At 31.0% G+C, this 20905-nt stretch overlaps 1 protein-coding gene across 1 annotated transcript in view; it reads left to right on the forward strand.

Moving 5' to 3' along the window:
- LOC138334969 (cilia- and flagella-associated protein 43-like) overlaps window positions 1-20905 on the forward strand; it is a 28456-nt gene that overhangs the window by 2889 nt on the left and 4662 nt on the right. The window contains 31 exon segments of the mRNA XM_069283846.1: window positions 431-463; window positions 2544-2629; window positions 2965-3096; window positions 3552-3665; window positions 4221-4301; window positions 4586-4734; window positions 4935-5038; window positions 5324-5467; window positions 5643-5690; window positions 6657-6838; window positions 7199-7342; window positions 7741-7868; window positions 8721-8867; window positions 8869-8899; window positions 9417-9521; window positions 9755-9832; window positions 10110-10235; window positions 10420-10524; window positions 10710-10826; window positions 11267-11320; window positions 12302-12340; window positions 13686-13758; window positions 14371-14382; window positions 16237-16266; window positions 17751-17842; window positions 18176-18382; window positions 18560-18730; window positions 19043-19171; window positions 19476-19595; window positions 20094-20201; window positions 20466-20641. Of these exon segments, the coding sequence (XP_069139947.1) occupies window positions 431-463; window positions 2544-2629; window positions 2965-3096; window positions 3552-3665; window positions 4221-4301; window positions 4586-4734; window positions 4935-5038; window positions 5324-5467; window positions 5643-5690; window positions 6657-6838; window positions 7199-7342; window positions 7741-7868; window positions 8721-8867; window positions 8869-8899; window positions 9417-9521; window positions 9755-9832; window positions 10110-10235; window positions 10420-10524; window positions 10710-10826; window positions 11267-11320; window positions 12302-12340; window positions 13686-13758; window positions 14371-14382; window positions 16237-16266; window positions 17751-17842; window positions 18176-18382; window positions 18560-18730; window positions 19043-19171; window positions 19476-19595; window positions 20094-20201; window positions 20466-20641 (3265 nt within the window).

Below are 20905 nucleotides of genomic sequence, written 5' to 3' on the forward strand. Positions count from 1 at the left end.
TTTTTTTTTTTTTTTTTTTTTTAAAACCCCCACTTTACCTGAAAGGGATCTTTTTGGTCATTGACATATTTGGGAAAACTAATTTGGAGTATTTTGAAGCTTTGTATTTGATTTTAAGTTAAGTTTTTATGTAGATAGTAGAAATCTCTATGTTTTGCCTAAAAGTTATTGAAAATTTAGATTATCAACTTATTGAGATAAAGCAAAGACTCCTATTGACTAGTAGTTTAATGCTTATGAAAATTTTTAGTTGCAGTGATACTGTATTTTCCCCCTTTTTCTCAATCTCTTTTTCAAGTAGAGCATTCTACAAATTAACTGATTTATGTTTTAGTAAAAGTATAACCTAAATCAAATATGATAACAAATTCTGAAAAAAAAGTGTTACATATACATATATTTTATATGTGATTAATTGTTGCACTATTAGGAGTGAAGAAAAGTGTTCGAATGGGCACCAATGGTAAGGTTTGAAGCATAGTGGCTTGTTGTGTCTAGTTTTGACTTTTTCAGAAGTAGTACCATCATGTTATTATCATTTATCATGTTGTACATTCATTTGTGATTGGTAGAACTGAAAAATAAATATTGACCGGTGTGAAATGGATAAATTAGGCAGGATATTTGTGATGAATACGAATGATAGGCCTAGTTAAGAAATAGAATGTGCAAAATCAGGAAGAATTATCATAAAAATTAAAAATAGATAATGAGCCGAATTACAAAAGACAAATAAACTTAAAAAAGTAAATGACAAGTAATAATTTAGACTTATCACTTTATGAAGAACTAAGTTTTACTATTGCCTAGTTTTTACCACATTGCCAGTAAAACATTTAATTAGAAAATAAGAAATCTCTTTGTACATGTACTTGTACTTTTTACATTTAAAACTTTGATATCAATCACCTCATTTCGTCATTTTTCATGTGGACAATGTTGATGTGTCCAATTTGATTTATTTTCTAAAATAAGTGTATTTTGTAAAAAAAAAAAAAAATATTATTGTGAATACAACATCAACAAGAATTAAGAATTGAAATGAGCATAGGTATATTGTTGGGTGTCCTGATTGCAATTAGACACAATTTTCACGATGCTTGCCTTTTATACTTGAATAAGGAAAATATACTGGTAGCTGGTATGCTTGGTTTTATGTGTAACAGAAAGTGTGTTTGGGGTTTATGGAACTGAGAACTATTTTTGATTTGGGTTTGTGGAACTAGAACTATACTTGACCAACATCTCATTGTATTGAGGACTATTTTGTGTGTGTTGTTTATTAGTATGAAATCAAACTTTTATATATAATTGTTAAGAAAAAAATATAAACAAAGTAAGAAAAGAAATGGAACAGAAAACCAAGACTTAAAATTTAGTGATAAATGTTAAAAGACTTCCCTTTAATTACTCTGATTTGCTTGTAATCTATCACATCAATGTTTAATACAACATATGTGTGTATTAATGAAAAGATAAGTTATATGTAATTGTTTTGACTACCTCTATATATTTTGTTTTGAAATGGTTTCAAACAATGGAATTTTGTGTAAAATTATTTTCATGGATTTTCTGATTTTGAATAAGCGAGCTACTTATTTGGTTTGCAAAGTCTGTGTGACTTAAGTATTTTTTTCAGGATAAAAATTGGAGTTTAAATACAATTGTAACTATACACTTGTACTCTTGTCTTTTTCTTTTAAAATCAGCAGTGTAGTTTACAAAGAAGCATATGTCTTGCAGTCAGTGGCCATAATACAGTATAAACATTTCACTTTATATTCTTATTGACCTTATATATTATAAGGGGTTGTTTTTCATTCAGTCCTATGTCATTTTCATACCAACTGAAAACCCTTTTAGTCTGATTTTGAGATTATTTGATTATTTTCCTTTTCCTATTTAAAAATATTTATAATGAAATCTGTTTTACTTTAAGATAATGTTTTGGGGCATCAACTGAAAAGTTCATTGAATATAATACTTGGCTTTTATGGCAAAGGAAACTTATTGAAAATTACAATAAAATATGATTTCAGAATATAATTTTAAATTATATTAACTGTAGTATATATAACCCACTGACTGTTAAAATTGAATTTGCTAGACTTTTTGTGATATGCTTTGGAGAGTTTTGAAAAAATCTATTACATGTATTAAGTAAGTTTAAATATGTTTTCAAATAAGAGCATATATATGCAGTCATCAAGTTTTATCTCAATTTTTTTAATGGAGGGAGTGATATCGCATGGAAGCTTGACACATTTTGCCACAATTTATGATTCAAAAATTATGTAACTTTTTATTATTGTCTTGAACTCAGATACAGAATTTTCTCAATGAAATTTAAGAACATTATGTTTTGTGCTGGGTCTATTTCCAGAATGATGCCAGAATTTAATCTCAAAATCATGTTTAATATCCAGATCTCTTTTAATTAAAATTTAGAAAAAAATAACGATTATTCTGAAGATTTTATAGGATATTTATCTAGTGTACAATATACCAGTAAATTTTTCATGAAATACTTTGTTATTTAACAGTGACGGACGATATGAATGCGATGATGCTTGAAGGCAGTATGAACTGTTTAGGACTTCATCAGAAGGGACTGTACGCTGCAGGAGAGGTAAGATAGATAAGGAGAAATGGTGAATATTATCTCATAAATCACTCTACAAACACTGTGTACAACTTTTGTTTATATGGCTTCAATATTATGTATGTTGCACACCCATAAGGTCATACTTAAAAACTCATTTATAATAGATGTTGAAAAGATGTTTAAATGTCACAGAAAATATCTGGGTTGAGTAGACTCTATTTCCTTCATAAAAGACAGTGCAGCTTGATATTTTTTATCTAAAACAATATGTAAGCTTGAATATGTTTTACATATCTGTATAAAAGTAAAGATTTATGATTGACTTATTAAATTTACATATTTGTTATTTTTCTGTACAGGATGGCGTTTTGAGACTCATCAACCTTAAGTCTGATGAGTTCCAAGTGATTGAGCAGAGTCGAGTAGGCTACCCAATCTCTTCTCTGGCCTTCTCACAGAGTTACCGCCACATCGCACTGGGCTCAACAAAGGTACTAAACACAATTCTTTTACTTAACGGACTAAAAAAAATCAGTATCTTTTTATCAGATGATTGAAAAATAATATGGACTCCTTAAATACCAGAGAAAGAAAAATGAGGATTACCTTTCAAACAAAAAAAATACATATTAAGTATTGACGGGGAACACTTTAAAAGCATTTTTTAGGCAAAAGTTTAGTGATAGTTATTCCTTTTTAAATTAAAAAAAAAATCAAATCTCAGAGGATATTTAGAAGAAGTTTACTTTTTTGTATAACAATTGATATATACAAGTTGTTTGTTTTTTTATGTTTTTTTGTTTTTTGTTTTTTTTTTAATTCATATTTTGAAAACAGTAATGCTGTAAATTTTCTTTAAGGTAACTTTGATATGGGTTGATGTAGACCTGCTAATAAGAGGAAAGTTATTACCAACTGGTGTTGATTTACTGTAACTTGTTTCCAGGGATCTTTGTTCCTGTATGAGGCCGGAGCGCCCGAGTCCATGAGGGAGCTGAAGAATATCCATTATGGAAATTACATGGGCATGAGTTGTTTGTCTGGCAGTGAATACATTGCTGTGAGTAGTATACATAATAGAGTTCATACCAGTTGTGCGAGCTAATGGCTTATATAGAGGTCTCTACACTAGTAGTATTTATAAAAACATAATCTTTTAACTTCTAACAGCTTAAAATAACTTGGAAATTTTGTATTAAGTCGATGCTATGAATTATTTTTCTAAAATACTATGTCCTTGTATCTTTTTATTTAAATTTTAATTCTGCTGTCTTATCATAAAAAAATATAAACATTTATATGACAAATTATGATTATATATTCCATTATCAAGAGAGAGAAAATGAAATACACTGTAGTTCATTTATGTTTGCAAAATTCTTTGATGTTTGAAATCAACAACATACACTTGTGATAAGAAGAACGGAATTGTTTTTGATTTGTTTTCTTCTGATATGATACATAATCTCTGCACTTCCATGCAATATTCCAGGATCCTACAGGGCCTAAAAAGATTCATGTAAATCTAGAATGATATTTGCATTTTTCATGGTCTCCGAATTACAGGAGCCAGTAAAGTTGACCTATGTCCTTATGTGTTTTTATTTTGTTCCAGTCTGTGCGTGAGGATGGTGAGGTCCAGTTGTGGTCCATAGATAAAGGCTTCCTCCAGTCGTCTGTCTCAATAGGATTTCAGGTACAGACTATACATATTTCACTTATCAAAGATTAACTATGATCCGATTTCAACTACAGACTAAAATAAATCTTAAACATGTTTAACCTTTTTTAAAAGACTTGTTAATAGATAATCTGTTTTTAAAAATCATGGAAGAATGACAAAATCATAGTTTAGATTAAATTCATTAAAAGTTTTTTTAAATTTCCTTGGCAGATTCATATTTTCAAAACATCATTGTTCACTTAAATATTGTCTGTAGACAATGAAGTTAAATATAAATGTTTTTAATGTTTCTCTAGGCACAATGCATCGCCTGTAGTCCCATGGTGAAAGTCGCTGCTGTTGGAGCAGGGAATGGATTCCTCTATATCCTTGACTTCACAAACATCGAACAACCTCGTATTGTCTCCTCTGTGCGATTATTCGAAATGCCAATTACCCATCTGGTGTAAGTATATGTACAGTGCATAATGCTTTTTATGATAAGATGTCTGCAAAACTTGTTTTTTGACTAAACTGCTTTTAACAAAGCTCTTATGATAATTTATTCAATGATCGAATTATCAGTCTGCATGTGATCTTATCTTTTTTTTGGATGATAATTATTATTAGCTATGCATTTAAAACATTATCATAATTTTCACACAGATTTGAGAACATTGGTCGTTATTTACTGGCTGGTTCAGATGATGGAAATGTCTTCGTCATTGATGGCAGACCTTCCAAGAATTTTTCTCCAATCGGGTTTACTTGTAAGTCATAATAAGCCATTATTCCTAATGAGTCTCTTAATTTAAGTCATTTTTTTCATCTGTGCTAATGGATTTTCAAAATACAATTGTATCCTTAAGGAGCTATAGTATATTTTACAAGGAAAATCCTTTTATCATTAAGAATGTATTTATATGATGAATTAGTTTGAGTTAATTGTAGTAGAAAAAGCACAGCATAAGTTCTCAGCAAATTTACTTATTATGGATAATTATTTGAAAATTGTACCTGTATTGTAATTTATGAATTGTTATTTTTTATAACAGCCATCGTCGGAGAAATCCAGTCAATCTCCACCATTACAGAAAAGGATGTACTCAAGGTGGCTGTCACAGCCAACAACTCAGGAAACAAGCGCAATGGAGCCACCAATATGATTGCCTTTGAACTGTCGGATGAAGTAGTGGGAGGTCAGTATCATTCTAACATTACAGATGAAAATATCTGATATGATCAATTTTTAAAACACTAATTTAGCTTAAAATAAAAATATTTTAAATGTTTTTTATTTGAAATGCATTTTAAATTGAAGGGCCTTAAATTTAAATTTTTTGAATCTGAATGACTTTTTGAACATTTCAATAGAAAAGTCCAGTTTTAAGGCGTCTGACACGGCGTCATTGTCCACTGAAGGTATGTATCAACGTCAGATGTAATAGCATCTCTAAAACAAGGTGGACGAGTTTTAACTAATTAGTTTGGTGATTGTAAAAAGGTGGAAGTATTTTAAATCATTTCAATTCTAAATATGATGATTTGGTGATGTGCTTGTAAAAAATGTTTTTATTTTCATGCATAGTTTTCATATCATTATTTATACAAATGTTGAAGGACTCATAATTGGTTCATCTGCTTTTTCATGTCATAAGTTTTTAATTGCTCATTCTATCATGGATAACAAGAAATAAACAATTTTGTGACATCACTAATTGCTTAGAATTTAATTAAATTTTCTATCTTGAATTGATTAAGGCATTAATTATGCTGATTATCTTCTTCTTACAGTTAATTCAATTAAATAAAACACTTCACAGTTTATAAAGAATACAACGTAAAACGATTATTAAATCATTTTGGTAATTTGTATTGGATGAAAAATTAGATAATATTACTAAAAATAACCACAAAACTTAAGGTTACATGGGAGTGAATTATACAATTAAGTTTTGTTTTTTTTGTGTTTAATAATCACAATTTTTGCTTTGAACATGATTTTTTTTTCTATTTATTCCATAAGTTGGCTAACTCAATCTAACAAACTGAAAGAGTCATTTTTAATAATTATTTTGATTTGATATTTGTTTTCGATAAAAAAAAGGAAAGCAATAAAAAAAAACAAAAAAAAACACAGAAAATTCACATATTCATGTTTAAAAAAAAAAATGCAAAATATCAAATTTATTTTTGAAGACAAACATGAAAGTCCTAATTAAGAAACTATTACTGTATAGGTACAAAAAAAGTTAATAAGAGAAATAATGTGAATTTGAAACTTGATAGAGGAATTATGTAATAAAATGAATTATATATGGGTGAATAAAGAAAAAAAATGGGAAAATAGTGAAATCTTATTCAGTATGTTTCTGTTGCTGCTTGTAGACTTGAAGAAGAATGTCAACAGTTTGAAATATGACTTTAAAGACAGTTCCATCAAAAAACTTACAATGAATTTCTCCACACCAAGCTATGGAGTGGCTATTGGTGAAAACCAGATTGTGTATACCATGGCACAGAATTCCCGCAAAATCCACCAGATCAGTCTCCCGTCGGAAACTCCTGATGTAAGTTACTGTACTGTATCATCTTGTCTCTCAACCCTCAAAACTTTTTTTCCATTTTGACCAGTTATTTGGTTACAAACACTTACAAAACTAATATATGGGTCTTATTGTTTTAAACATGATTAGATTGAGTTTTAACATAAATGACCCATTGTTTGAAAACGGAAATACATGAGGGAAAAAAATCCTTGGAAAACTGCCAGGATTCAATTTCAAGAAAAGCAAAGAAAGTCAACTTTTAAAGAACTGCTAATTCAATTTTTCATAAATATTTATATATGTTAAGAGCTGAACAGTGTTATTTATAGATAATTTTGCAATAAAAATGTAAAATTCCAACCATTCTATTTTCCCTGCTAGGGTAAGCCTGTCACTGTATTTCCCGAGGCTGAGTTTCAGGGACACCAGCTGCCAGGGGGTAAATTACAGTTATCTCCCCATGGTAAATGGTTGGCCACCTGTGGCTCTGATGGCTCAGTGATGATCAGGGGAACGTCCACCATGGTAAGCATATTCTTCTCGTATCAAAACGTGTTATTTTTTTAAAAATTTCATCAGGATTAGTGTTTAATGTCAGACAAAAAATTTTGCAATGAATCTTTAAAAAGATGAAAAATCTTATATGAGGCTTTTCTTGAATCTTTGTTCATTCACTTGGTTAGCATGTTCTTTCCATGTCCAATCTTTTCAACAATGTTATTGATATATATTTTTATCAGTTTCTATTAGTACATTGTATTTTGGAAAACGTTTTGTCTTACAGAGAACAAATGAAAAAAGAGAACAATCCTTATAATTATGAGGTTTTCATTTAATCTTTCACGTGACATATTTTTTATTAAGTACCTAGTGTATTAATTCAGCAAGCCAAAGTTGATCTATCTATTGTCTGTTTATTTCAGGACCGATTTATCTCCATCACTCCACATGACTTCCATAACCGTGGAGTGGGTGTGATTGCGTTTTCCGAGGATGGTCAGAATATTTTCACCACTGGCTACGATGGAATTCTCACTTGTTACTGTTGGAAGTGAGTATACAGTCTAATACCCTATTCAAAGTACAACTTATGGTATCTGAGTTCAAATTGTTATGAACATAAAAAGAGATCAAATTGGCATATACAAAAATGTGTTAATCATTAGTACAAACTCTTTTTTAGGTAGCTTCCCTGTTTGTAAGACATTTTAATTGTACCTGCTGCCTTCATTGGATGATCGTAAAACCACAACTTAATCAGGGATTGTATCTAATCTATTCTTTCTATCGGACTTTCTTCTTCCTACCATCTCCCTTGACATACCTCACTTTTGGCCTTCTGTTGAGCGCTCGCCCCTGTGAGGTAGGCTCTGGGTTCTGTCCCCTGGCCGAGTCACACCAAAGTCAATAAAGTGGTAGCATCTGATGCTGCTTACAGTGGTCAGCATACAGGAATTGGGACAACTGGTTTGCCTGTTGTCAGTATGTAACCAAGTGGGGTGTGTTCTGTCTCTGAAGGCATGCTACAGTGATATAGCTCTATCAAAAGGGCACAAGTTCCACTAATACAAGGAATCACAACATGAATATACCACAATCTCAGAACATACACACATTTCACATATGCAACACACCGATTGACCCTAGCTGTTCCAACCAACTTTTAGGTAGCTATTCAGTATTTGCATATTACAGAGTTAACTGCCCTTGAAGGTAGGTATTGATTGTGACGTCATGTGTTTGCGAGCGTTACATCATAGTTTTCGGCGAAATGACGTGAATTGTGCTCACAAAATAATGACGTAACAATCGATACCTAACCGCAAGGGACCAAACTCTGTAATATGCAAAGACAGAATAGAGTATCAGATGTATTTATATTGTCTTTATTTTTTCCTTCCAGTTTTACCTCAACTGGAATAGGCAAGGCTAAATCTGCTATGGAGGCATCTCGTGCCCGTAAAACTAAGATGATGACAATCCAGAAAGATGAGGAAGAGGCTCTCGGAAACATGACTGACTGGATGCCATCTGCTGGATCACGACCCGCCCGCTTCTACTTTGGCAGAAAAAGAGGATAAGGTATGTGAATCTTTGAAGAGAGACTGGAATCTCTTTTCCTTCAAGGAAAAAAAGAGGATAAGGTATGTAGATCTCTGAAAAGATTGGAATGATTTTGCCTTTAGATTAGTTTTCGTTTTTAACATGATTACTAAAACAAATAAAGGTTTAATAGAAAAAGAGTAATTTTCTTTTGATATAAGCAAAAGGAAAACACTGAAGAAAAAGAAGTAGAAAATTTACGAAGTTTTAAATTAACAGCACATTATAATAATTATTATGAGGTACAGTGTATTATGTTTGGGTCCTCACCATCCATGTACATATGTATAATGTATACCTTTGCTGTAGACATGTATCTGTAAAAAATAATTGAAAAGAATTATATGTCCTTCAATGTTTGTGGTTTTTTAAAATCATTTACAATAGTGAATAGCAAAACAAAGTGATTGAAAAAAAACAATTTACATTTTTAGAAATCAAATTTTATAACAAAAAAATTAATAACATTTTAAATTTTGTATTTGTGTTTTTCCAGGTGGCACAAGCTATGCAGGCAGCGAGGGAATCTGATGAAATTTACACCACGCCTACTCCAGTCCCACCATCTGATGCCACATGGCTCCATGTTCAGTCGATAGAGGTACAGCAAATCCTGCTTTAGTTACCTTCTCTGTATAAAGAGCGCCTGCTTATAAGACTGACTACCTGCTTAATAGCAACACAGGCCGTTTTTCTATATTTTATAGATGGTCTTTATAAAGCAGGTTTAACTGTAAATAGTACTTTAACAAAATTTATTTTTTTAATTTCATTTTTTTTTTTTTTTTTTTTTTAATGTGAACGTAAAATGTTTCTTTTTTGGCTCTTTAATAGAATCTGAAGAAAGAGGATAACCAGTTTGCAGATGTAAAGAAAGAACTCAGAGGACAGATACGTGAGATGAGACGAACGGTAAAAACTGTTTCTCTAATTTTTTGCAAAATAAATAGAATGAGAAGTTCTAGAATTTCATGTTGAAAGACTTGAGCAGTTGAGAAAAATTAATGTTATTGAAATAAGTTTAAACGATATAAACTTCAGGATCAAACATAACCTTGATCGTTTGTAAAAGAAAGACCTTGACATTAGGTTAAAAAGTAATGAATGACTGTATTTGTTTGAAATAATTCAAAATTACTTATTAATTACTTTTTTCTGTAAATTATCTGTACTTTTGTCCCTTTTTTAGATTCAAGGAATGTTGAAACAGAATGAAGCACTTCCCGACATCGAGAAACTTGGTCGCCACGAATTTGACCTTGACATTGAGGAACAAAACAGACTGCAACAGGAGGCAGATGGGGAAGTCCAAAGGGTAAAATATACATTCTTATCACCATTGTTTTTTGTGCCTTAAAAACAACTAGATTTGGAAATATTAAAATATTTATGAGGCAATTTGTTGTTGAAATCATATCACTGGTTCACTATCGATTTCCTAAGCAATGTAGATTGTCTCCCCTAATCTCATATATTTAACATAATTGATCATTTTTCAGGTGGAAGAAGAGATTGAATTTGACAACTTAGCAAAGATTTATCTTCGTGAGATGATTAAGAAGGAATGTTGGGATGAAATGAAGGTCAAAGGTCGCTCTATCCAGGTATGAAATGAACAATTACCTAATAATTATTATAACCACTTATATTATAATTATTTTAAGATGTTCACTTTAATTACAAAAAGAAAAACTATAAAGGAATATTGCTTTAACATTATTTGCAAATATTAAAAATTAAGAACCATGCATGTATCAAAACAAAGGGATACCTGATTTTTATGTTTTAGGCTTTCCGCTCCACTCTGGAAGTGAGTAACTTCCCGATGAGAGAGCGCCCTCTAGAGGTGGAGAGACTTCTTCAGACCATTACAACCCGTCGACAGATTGAAGTGGCTGAGTTAGCAGTAAGTTCCTTCTTAAAGACCTGTCTGGCAACATTGCAAACTTTTGTATTGATACATTTTAGATCAAAATCCCATTCAGTAATTTTTATTGTACTAATAATACCATGGGATTTTTATTTTATTTTGACTTACCTTTTATGTTCTAGTGAAAAAATGATACAGGTAAAGGTTTACTATTGAATTGAATATTTTTTTTCTCATGACTGTACCATCTACATGTATTTCACTAACTCATGAAATGATAATCTTGCAATTAGAATTTCATGACATATTTAGTAAATCTTCCCATTTGAAATTCTTATTCTGATCAATGTGATCTTCAGCATAAACAATTTCAGTTTGTTCAATAACATATCAAGAGTTTCCCTGGTTCAATATTTCAAAGTACATTTGTACCTATATACTTGTATATACATACATCATGTATTTGATATTTTCAGGCAAGAAAATCTGAGATAGAGATGCCTCAGAGACCGACAGGCACAACAACAGCAGTAAGTAGGATTCTCTGTAAACAGATAAATCAATTTGAAAAAAAAAAAAAAAATTAAAAAAAAACATGTACCATTAGCAAAACTATAGCAACAAATCTAAATAAATTATTAACATGAAATTAGTTATAAACGATAGATATTTTAAGCGTTTCTATGGGATTTTGTTTTGAAATGAGCAGATATTTTCTATCTATACAAATTGGATTTTTTTTTTACTTATTACATTTAATCTCTAAAAACAAAATTCATCAAGATGTACATTTTGTAGTAAGAACATCATATATATATGCAAATTGTGTTTATAATTTAGGTATGTAATATGTGAAGTATTTAGGATGCGAAAAAAGAAATAAGTGAAATATTGAGCATATACATGTATTTTACATATATATTCTAAAAAAAACCTTTAAATGGCTTTTGTTTCCGAAGTCATATATGTAGTTGAATGTTTAACCAAACAGGAAAAATCCAAAAGTTGGGATAAGGTAAATGTGTGTAATCAATTGGATTTGATAGTGATTCTATCAAGTTATACTTCATAATACACCGTGTGTCAAATCTTATATCACGAAAAAAAATCATTGAAAGCTTAGTGCTTTGCTTCGTACTAATCGCCCCATAGATGTATCAAGTCAGTCCCTTATACAGAGTTATCTGTTCTTGTTTACAGGAACTCTTATATAATTATCTTGATTAAGAATCAAAATATTTCTCACTAATCTCCAATGTTATGAGCACATCGTGTATAAGTAAATGATACAGACTTAGTGAAAATAATAAGGGGAAGTAACTCTGCATATTCCTATTTGTTCTCTATGTATTGATGTATCACACGCATTACTTATATCTAAGGCTTACATTGATTTTCCTATATTAATATATATCAAATATTCAATTCTATATTTGTGTTTGGACGATGGAGACCATTGTGATTCCCGAATACCATTTAATTTTTACGATCTATATATTCTTCTTGTGTAGCTTTTACTTAGTATGATACATCAGCAAATGTATGGTAATGTAAGTAACTGCAAACATGGCATCATGGTGTTTTGAGGCCATTTCAAAACCAAATAAGTTACTTATTTGGTCTTTGAAAATGGTCATTTCAAAAGTATTGTTAAATTTCTATCAAAATTCAGTCAGTTCATTTAGTTGGGACTCTACCCAAACCAGCATTTGACTTATTGAATTTTGAAAAATTTTGCATATTTTATCATTATGATGCCATTACTATAACAAGCATGTCCATTGTTAATTTACATGTTCAATTCTTTGTTAAACTGTATTTTATGTCTTCACAGGAATTTTTTTTTATGATTAAAAACAAATGTTCATATTGTCAACTTATGGCTTATTCTTTTAAATGATATTTGTGAATTTTTGAAAACAATTTAACAAATTCAAATAAATCAATACTTTTATGAAAATACTTTACCGTACTCTGAACAAAAGAAGAAACAGACTGCTTTAGACTTTAGAGGAATAAGCCATAAATATAACTTTAATTTCTTAGTTTAAAAATTGATGATTTTTATTTCTAGTTGTTACTTTCATTTCAACTGTTCACTGAAAAATGTTCAATTATTTATGTTTACAGAATTTTAGAGAGAAAAAAATCACATTTAAAATAACAGTTCACATTTCTTCTCCACCAATAACATCACTCTACTATCTAGATTTCAATAAATAGTCACATTCAGACAATCAGCTTTTTTTACTCTCTTTTTCATCAATTATCTTTTTGATTATGCTGTGTATTCACAATTGTTCATAAGGTTTTTATCTTTCGTTCACATTTTTTTTTCTATGTTTTAATAAGAAATAACATAATAGAACTATAAATCTTAAGGCCAACGTGTAAAAAATTACTATTCTATTATTTATACTTATCTGTTTATATTAGCAATTGTTCGTTATAATTTGATCATAGATAATAGTATTAAAACATTAAATACATAATTTTCTCGATGACATCGGCAATAAAATTGCTACATAGGGTAAGGATTACCAGGGCATCTTATCTTAACAGATCAAAGTGCCTAAAATAATTTAAAAAAATGCTTCCATGTCAACAACAAATCTACAGTTACAAATATTCTATAAGCTTTATACAAAACTAGTGTAAGTGCTGTTTGCGTCCACAAAGAAATACAAGTAAATATTAATGTCCAGGAGAAAATCTTAGTAAATTTGAATCAATTTGATTATAGTAAAAGCAGGCACTTACTTGGAGAAAGATGTGCCACTCATTTACATGTTTAATTTTTAAACATGGGTGGCTTGTTGGGTAAGGTTATGGCCATATGTCCAATGTTATCATGTTTGTTTGGCTGGTGTAATTAGTTTTTTGATGTTTACACAGGAGGATGACACAGGAGACAATGAGGATCTTGATGATGATGGCAAGGAGAAGCCCTCTACTACCGGCAGTCTGGGTAAGTCAAGGGGCGGATCTTACATTAGAGAGGCGGGGCATATGGTAGATAGGCGGGCCTGTAGAAGAGAGGCGGGGCCTGTGATAGAGAGATGGGGCCTGTTATAGAGAGGCGGGGCCTGTGATAAAGAGGCGGGGCCTATGATAAAAGCGGAGTCTAAGTTGGTAGACCAAACTCTCACGACTTACTAGCTTATTTGTTGTAAAGTGGAATTCTAGTGTGATTGTTGTAACTTTGTGAATGTTAATTGTCAATGTTGTTTGCAATTAACTTCCTTCACATAGTAATACTTTTTTGTCACAAACACCATTCCGAAAAATTCCCTTCAAACATCGGATTAACATGTGCTGTAAATTTCCTTGATGTCTGAAATGGTTATATTCTAGTTTGATTGTGTGTGTTGTTTAATATGATATAGATGTAGATAAATGTTGTGATGTTGGTTTTTTAGTAAAACACTTTTGTGGTGCTTTAATATTGTTGTGCCATTTAACTTGCTTTGGTTATGTTTGCTCCATTCCTATAGAATCTCAGTAATCATTACAGCACCTGTCCCTGACACGGTTTTACATTGTTGTGTTTATGTGCGTTGTTTTTATATCAATATTTCAGGAAATACCCTTGGTAAGTAATTTAACATACAATCGCTAAAGATATAAATAGAAAATATTTAACCAAAGTAGACAAAAATCTTATATCAGATAACAACACTTGACAGTTTATAGGATAATCAACAATTGCATCAACTTTCCCTTCCTAAGAAATTCTTTTTGACTTGAATTAGCTAATTCATCCATGGAGACACAGTTGAACTTTTTTAGATATAAGACTGTAACTGTTTATTATGACATATCGAACATGAATAAGATTAGAGAATAGTTTTAATCATTTCAATGGGTGTTTTCATCTATACACATATGCCTTTCTACCTAAAGGAAATATTTGAGGTGAAGATATTTCCAAATGAATATTATGAGGAAGTTGAGGTCTAATTGTAATGCATGGTCCCAAGGTCATGTTTTTTTTTTCAAAACACCAATAATAAGTATCATAAGATTCCCTCCCCCCCCCAACCTCATAAATATTATATTGGAAAGCTCTCGCCCTTTATATATGCCAATTATCAGCATAACCACGCAAAATAAACAAATTAAGACCAGCATGTATACATTTTCTATGTTCAGTTCATGTTTTTATTTTATTTTTACTTATTTGATTTCTTTTCTTTGATGAGTGTCATATCTGTTCGTTCTTTGAACTATGACAATAAAAGATAGTCCATGTTCTTTCTCTATGGTCATCTTCAGATGATTTTTCCACTGTTTATCATCAACAAATTTGTTTTGAGTGTTTGATGCATGAATATTTACGGTCGAAATTCACAAGTTATATACCTACTATTCATGCTTGTGCAATATCATATGGTGCATGACTTGTTCTATCTGCAGTCCTATCGGATATATGATTTACATAAATACCTGCATGTTTGTCATACTTATTATGTTCATCTTTCTATCTTCTATTTCTCTCTGCATGACAGTTACTTTATTCTCTTTTCATCATTGAATTTTCATCAAGCTGTCTCCATACGTCCGTGTGAAATGTGAAATTAATCCTTCTCTGAAAGCATACACTTTTCTAAAAGTTGACATTTTCATTCTTCTATTGTGGTTTAAAATAATCATTCTAAAATCAGATGATTTTTCTACATATTTTCTTAAGACAATTGTATTTTCTGCTATTTTATGGTATTAATTCGACCCAAAGGTGATAACACATTTTGAGCAACTATCATATATAAATTGTTATTTATGTTTATCTTCATTTCAGCACAAAAAATATCTGATAGGTTGAATATAAATATCGCTTGAAGATTTAGTGAATGTAAATTGAAATAAAAGAAATGTTAATAATAAAACTTTAAAATTAATCTTGGCTTAATTTATGTATAATGAGCTTGTCCTTTTATTGAATTTTCTGTTCATATAATAACTAATAACGTCATCTAATATTTTTTTTACCAAAGAAAACAAATCTCTTCTATAACATATCGATTATATACACAATATACATTAATATGTTAATGTAGTGTACAGAGATGCTACTGTATTATATTTCTGTTAATGTAATAACAAAACCAAATACCGGTTAATGATAAAGCATGTTAATGTCATAATGAAATATAACATCTTATGGACATATAATTATGTAATCTCACCATCATAAAATATTTATTATATATATGTAATATTATGCAAGTGTAATATATTTATAATGATTCACAATCAACATTTTTATAGGAATTTCAAATATTTAAAACGAAATCTTCTTAATCTTGGAATTTTATAGCATTCAAAAAAGTTTGAAGGCTTTATTTCAAATGGCTTCTTTTATACCACAAACAATAACGAATGAAAGTCTTTGTCTTCCACAAGATGTTTACTGTATTAACTTATATTTCCAATTCTTTGTTTTAAGACAATGGTCAGGGGCAACCAATAAGTTTGGGTAACTTTTTGTCTGTATGATTGACAGACTGTTTTTTATATTCTTATAAATAAAATCTGTAGAATTCACATATTTAACCTCATTTTACACTCTTATGGTTACGGTCTTAGAACAGATTTAGCCTTTCCTTCAAATCTCTTGTGGTGAACGGTGTCTTATAAGACTTTACACAGAATCAGTTATTATTTCCATGATTACAGTTCTACACTTCTGAGTAAAATTATCAGTCAGCAACAGAAGTCTTAGGGTGGTTGGATTAAGTACATGTATATTATATCTTTTAACTATGCAGAGTTATCCGCTCTTATGATAGAGTATAAAATGGATCATTGTATTATTTCTTTGTAAGAATAACATCATGAGGATGAAATAATGTTTTTCTCACAGTTTTAATAGATACCTCCTTACAGCAATAGACTATATAGTCTGTACATGTATTTCAAAAAGGGAAGAAGAAAAAAGAAAGAAAAATAGTTATACAATTTCCTTTGTAATTCATTAAGCTGTTTTTTCTGCTATTTATGCAGATTTGAACTGGCTTTCATAAGTAACAGTTCAAAATATTTTATTGCAGTGATGATGATATCATATTTATTCCTGATAAATGAGTTTTACGAAAACTGTTATTATTTTTTCGATTGTTGATATTATAGTTGGATAAGTTCTTTTTCATTATAATGTAAAAATGATCTAATACATTAATGTTTTTCACCAATTCTGCTTCTCAATTCCTTTATTTTTATTTTTTATTTACCCCTTTGAAAAAACCAAATTTCTCAGTTTGCTGGTGCCAGAAAATGTATATACCGTAGTACTTGGTCCTTGGGTATGGTGTCTTTTCTTTCAGATTTTTTATACAAAAACTGGTGTTACAAAACGACAGAAGTGACATTGACTTCATCTGGATTTCTATAACACATGCTTTTTTATATTTTATATTTTTCTTCTTTTTCATTAGAATTAATACTATTCAAATTTATTTGAAAATTTTATCAGGTGAAAAATTAAAATAAAAAAACTAATTTCTGTCATCCTTTTTTTAACACTTTTTATTTCAGATATTAATTCTTTATCTGATATTACTTTATTAACATACACTGCTTATGTTTTGTCAGAATTGGTAACTTCATTACTTTTTGTCTTATTGTGTATTTGTCATCTTTCGTCAGTGTTCAAATGTACTTACTTATATCGTAAAAGCGCTACGGACTTTGGCCTAAACTACAGATTGTCTCACTTGTTACTGAAACAGAAATCCTTGTGATCTATGTATTAAGGGTACTTAGAATTACCTCTAGAAATAAATATGAGATAGGCGAATAATTTTATGCAATATTTCATATTGTTTTCTCTAAAATTGTAGATAAAAACATTGTCATACTTTCAACTTGTGGATTTCCATCTTTATCTTCACAGATTATGTAATAACATCTTGTCTTTGTGTGCTCTTACAGTACTGAATACCTGTTTGTCTTTTTCAACAGGCGCCATGTTTGGAGGTGGTAACGAGCTGTTCTACAGCCAGTTTGACCTTCACACGAGGGAGCAGAAGACCACACAGATCATACTGCTGGAGGTGAGAGGTCATTGTAAAGTTCTTGAGAAGTTCAAATGTTATTGTTTAGGTTTTGAAGAAACTATATGTTGTCATTGGTTATTTTGAATGTCTTTTTGTGAAAGGCCATCCAGACGGAACTAGAATTCCATCCATCTCTAAGCTCTGATACTAATTTTTCGAATAGGTCAAAGACGGACTTTAGTCTCCCTATAGTTATGATTTGACTCAAGTTAAGATTGTAGTCGAGGCGTTTTTTTGTTAATATGAGAGGTGTGGGATCTGACGCGTCTTTTGGTTGCAGTGATTTTTTTAAATGTATACTCTGTTATAACACATATCTTTCTGTTACAGGATGCCATTCATCGCATTAAGCTGACATTCAACAAGGAGTTTGAGGAAGTGTACCAGAGGAAAATGCAGGACATCTCTAAAATCAAGGAAAAGAACAAGAAAATTGTAAAGAACATGAGAGATTTGAATATCAACGAGGAGATTATTGAACCTGAACTGAGTGTCCTGGAAAATCCTGAGAGTATCCTAACAGTGGACGATAGCGAGGTGAGATGACGTATATGTCATGTTGGATAATTCAGTCATTGTATTTTCGGCGGCAGCGGAGAGGAGGGATGGGGAGGGAATGTGTTATCAATGAATACCTATAGGTTTTCGCAACAACTTTTTTGTACAATCTTCAATTAAACACTTCTGTAGTTTTGAACCAAATTCATTTTGTAGATCAAAGTGGAGAAATATCTGACACCGGCACAGAGGAAAAAGAAGGAGATGCAGGATAAACTAGATGAGGAAAGGAGAGCTCGTGAAAAGGGAGATAATGCTCGTGAGCGTGGTCTGGATATGATGATGGGCGGAGTTCTGGAAATCAAGAAGGAAGATGAACTTAAAAAGGTGAGTGGGAAGTGAAATTCAATTTTATGGTTTGAATGATGATGAGTATTTAATAAGTAAACAAAAATTGCAAAGTAATTAAACTGGCAGTGGATATCAGAATAAAAATTGTTTTATTGTCTTCCTTTGAAGAAGCAATAAAAACTACACTGAGTACATGTACTTAAAATTTTCTTTACACAGCATATCCAAAGTAATTAGTACTCAGGCCTCCATTCTCAAAAAGTATTTCTGATTGGATATTTATAAAGTAAGCTGATATTTATTATGATCCATTTACAAATTTATAAAAAAAAATCGTCCATTGAATAGGACATCCCCAAGCCCCCCTTCATGTCCCTGAAGGAGGAGTCAGAGTGGACAGAAGATGAGCAGAAAGCCGCCAAGGAATACGAGCGCAAAGTGAAGGAGCTTAACGAAGAAAGGGAAAAATATCGCAAGGTACGTATTTTCAGCTTTCTATTTCATCAAATGTCACTTTATTCGTCTAGAAGAACGTCTAGCAAACGTTATAATTAGCTCAGCTTTTATAGAATCCATTTGTAGCATACTTACTGGGAAAATGTTTGAACAGTTTATATGCAGAAAATTGAATTTCTGGAGCTGTTCTTTGCATGCAAATCATATTTAATTTAAATAGATATTTCATCATTTATATCATCCTTACCTTGTGATTTGCTATGATTCCATCAGTTTTGTGTTTCTATTCACGAAAGTCTTTTATGTGTCCAATTTATTTTGATAGCAACTGGAAGCAGAACTTCGCAAAATGCAGGCAGTTATCCATGATAGCATGACGCTGTTTGATGAAACGCTGAACCAGCTGTTCATGAAGAAAATCAAAGTCATGATGGTTCTTTACCAGGTAACCAAGCAATTTTGATAAGTGTTTCCTCCATTCTGTATTTCTACACACTCCCTAAAGGATTGATCAAATTTCCATGCCTGTAATTCAATAAATGCTTTTATTACCAATATCATTGTTATTATTATGTTTTGGGGTTATTCAAATAACTTCAAATCCATAGGACAGTGTGAAAAAAATCAAAACTTTTTTATAAACCAATTCGATCCAATCTGAATCACATAATAGGCGTTAAATATACTTTTTCTTGTCACATTTAAGTGGCGATTTAGTGAGTTTCCATAAAGCCAAAACTACCAAAGCTTTTTAACCATCTTATATCTTTACTAATCTAAAAAATATATATTTCATGTTTAGTGACAAGTACTATTGTTTTTATAACACCATATTATGAAAGACCAGTTCCTTCATTAGAGGTATATTAGATACATTAGATGACTTTATATGATGTATCATAATGAGAATATGTTTACAATACTTTTCTTTTTTCATGTTTAGGAAGAGCTGAAAATCCTGCGTCTCCGATACAACCTTCTGTTGGAGGAAGAGTTGGAGACACGTGAACGTGACCTGAACCATCTCTTGGAACACAAGAAAAACATGAAGGTAGGGATCAAAAACCTTCGTATAATCAAATTATTTGTTCTTTACAGAGTGGAAATGTAAGGATAGTAAGGGTCCTTTTTACTGCAACTGTGATTGATTTAAAAAAACTGGTTCTAACTATTGCAATTGCAATTAAAATACTGCAAGGGCCATAACTTTACACTGATTATACACATACCATTCATTCGTTCTAAAAAACGAACATTTTTCTTGCACAAAGTGCAGTTTCATGAAAATTTGATTTCAATATTTTTGAAAATCTAGGTGATCACTGCCCAGGCTATGATGGAATCCAAGAAGCATGTCGATGCATTCCGGGAACAGTATGACATTCTCCTTGCCGAAGACAAGGTCATGGACAGATCGTTCAAGCGTGAATTCCACGACGTCACGGCACTGCAGCAAGATCAGCTGTACAGGCTGTTCCGAAAACGCCCCAAGTATGTCGCATATTGTACTGCATTCCATGATTTTAGATTTTAACATAAACACGTCTGAATATTCCCAAGCCTCTATCAAATTTCGTATGCTGAAGTTGTCCTTACTGTAAACCAGCAATTCGCGTGCGATTATTTTTCGTGTATTTCACGAGCAATATGAAACCGTGAAAATCAATCGCAAGGAAAATATTCTAAGCACAGGTAAATTAGAACCATATGACATAAGTTGAGAAATTAAATTAGTGATCGTTAGACATGAGAAAT

This window comes from Argopecten irradians, chromosome 11, assembly GCF_041381155.1.
Source record: "Argopecten irradians isolate NY chromosome 11, Ai_NY, whole genome shotgun sequence".
Lineage (NCBI taxonomy): Eukaryota > Metazoa > Mollusca > Bivalvia > Pectinida > Pectinidae > Argopecten > Argopecten irradians.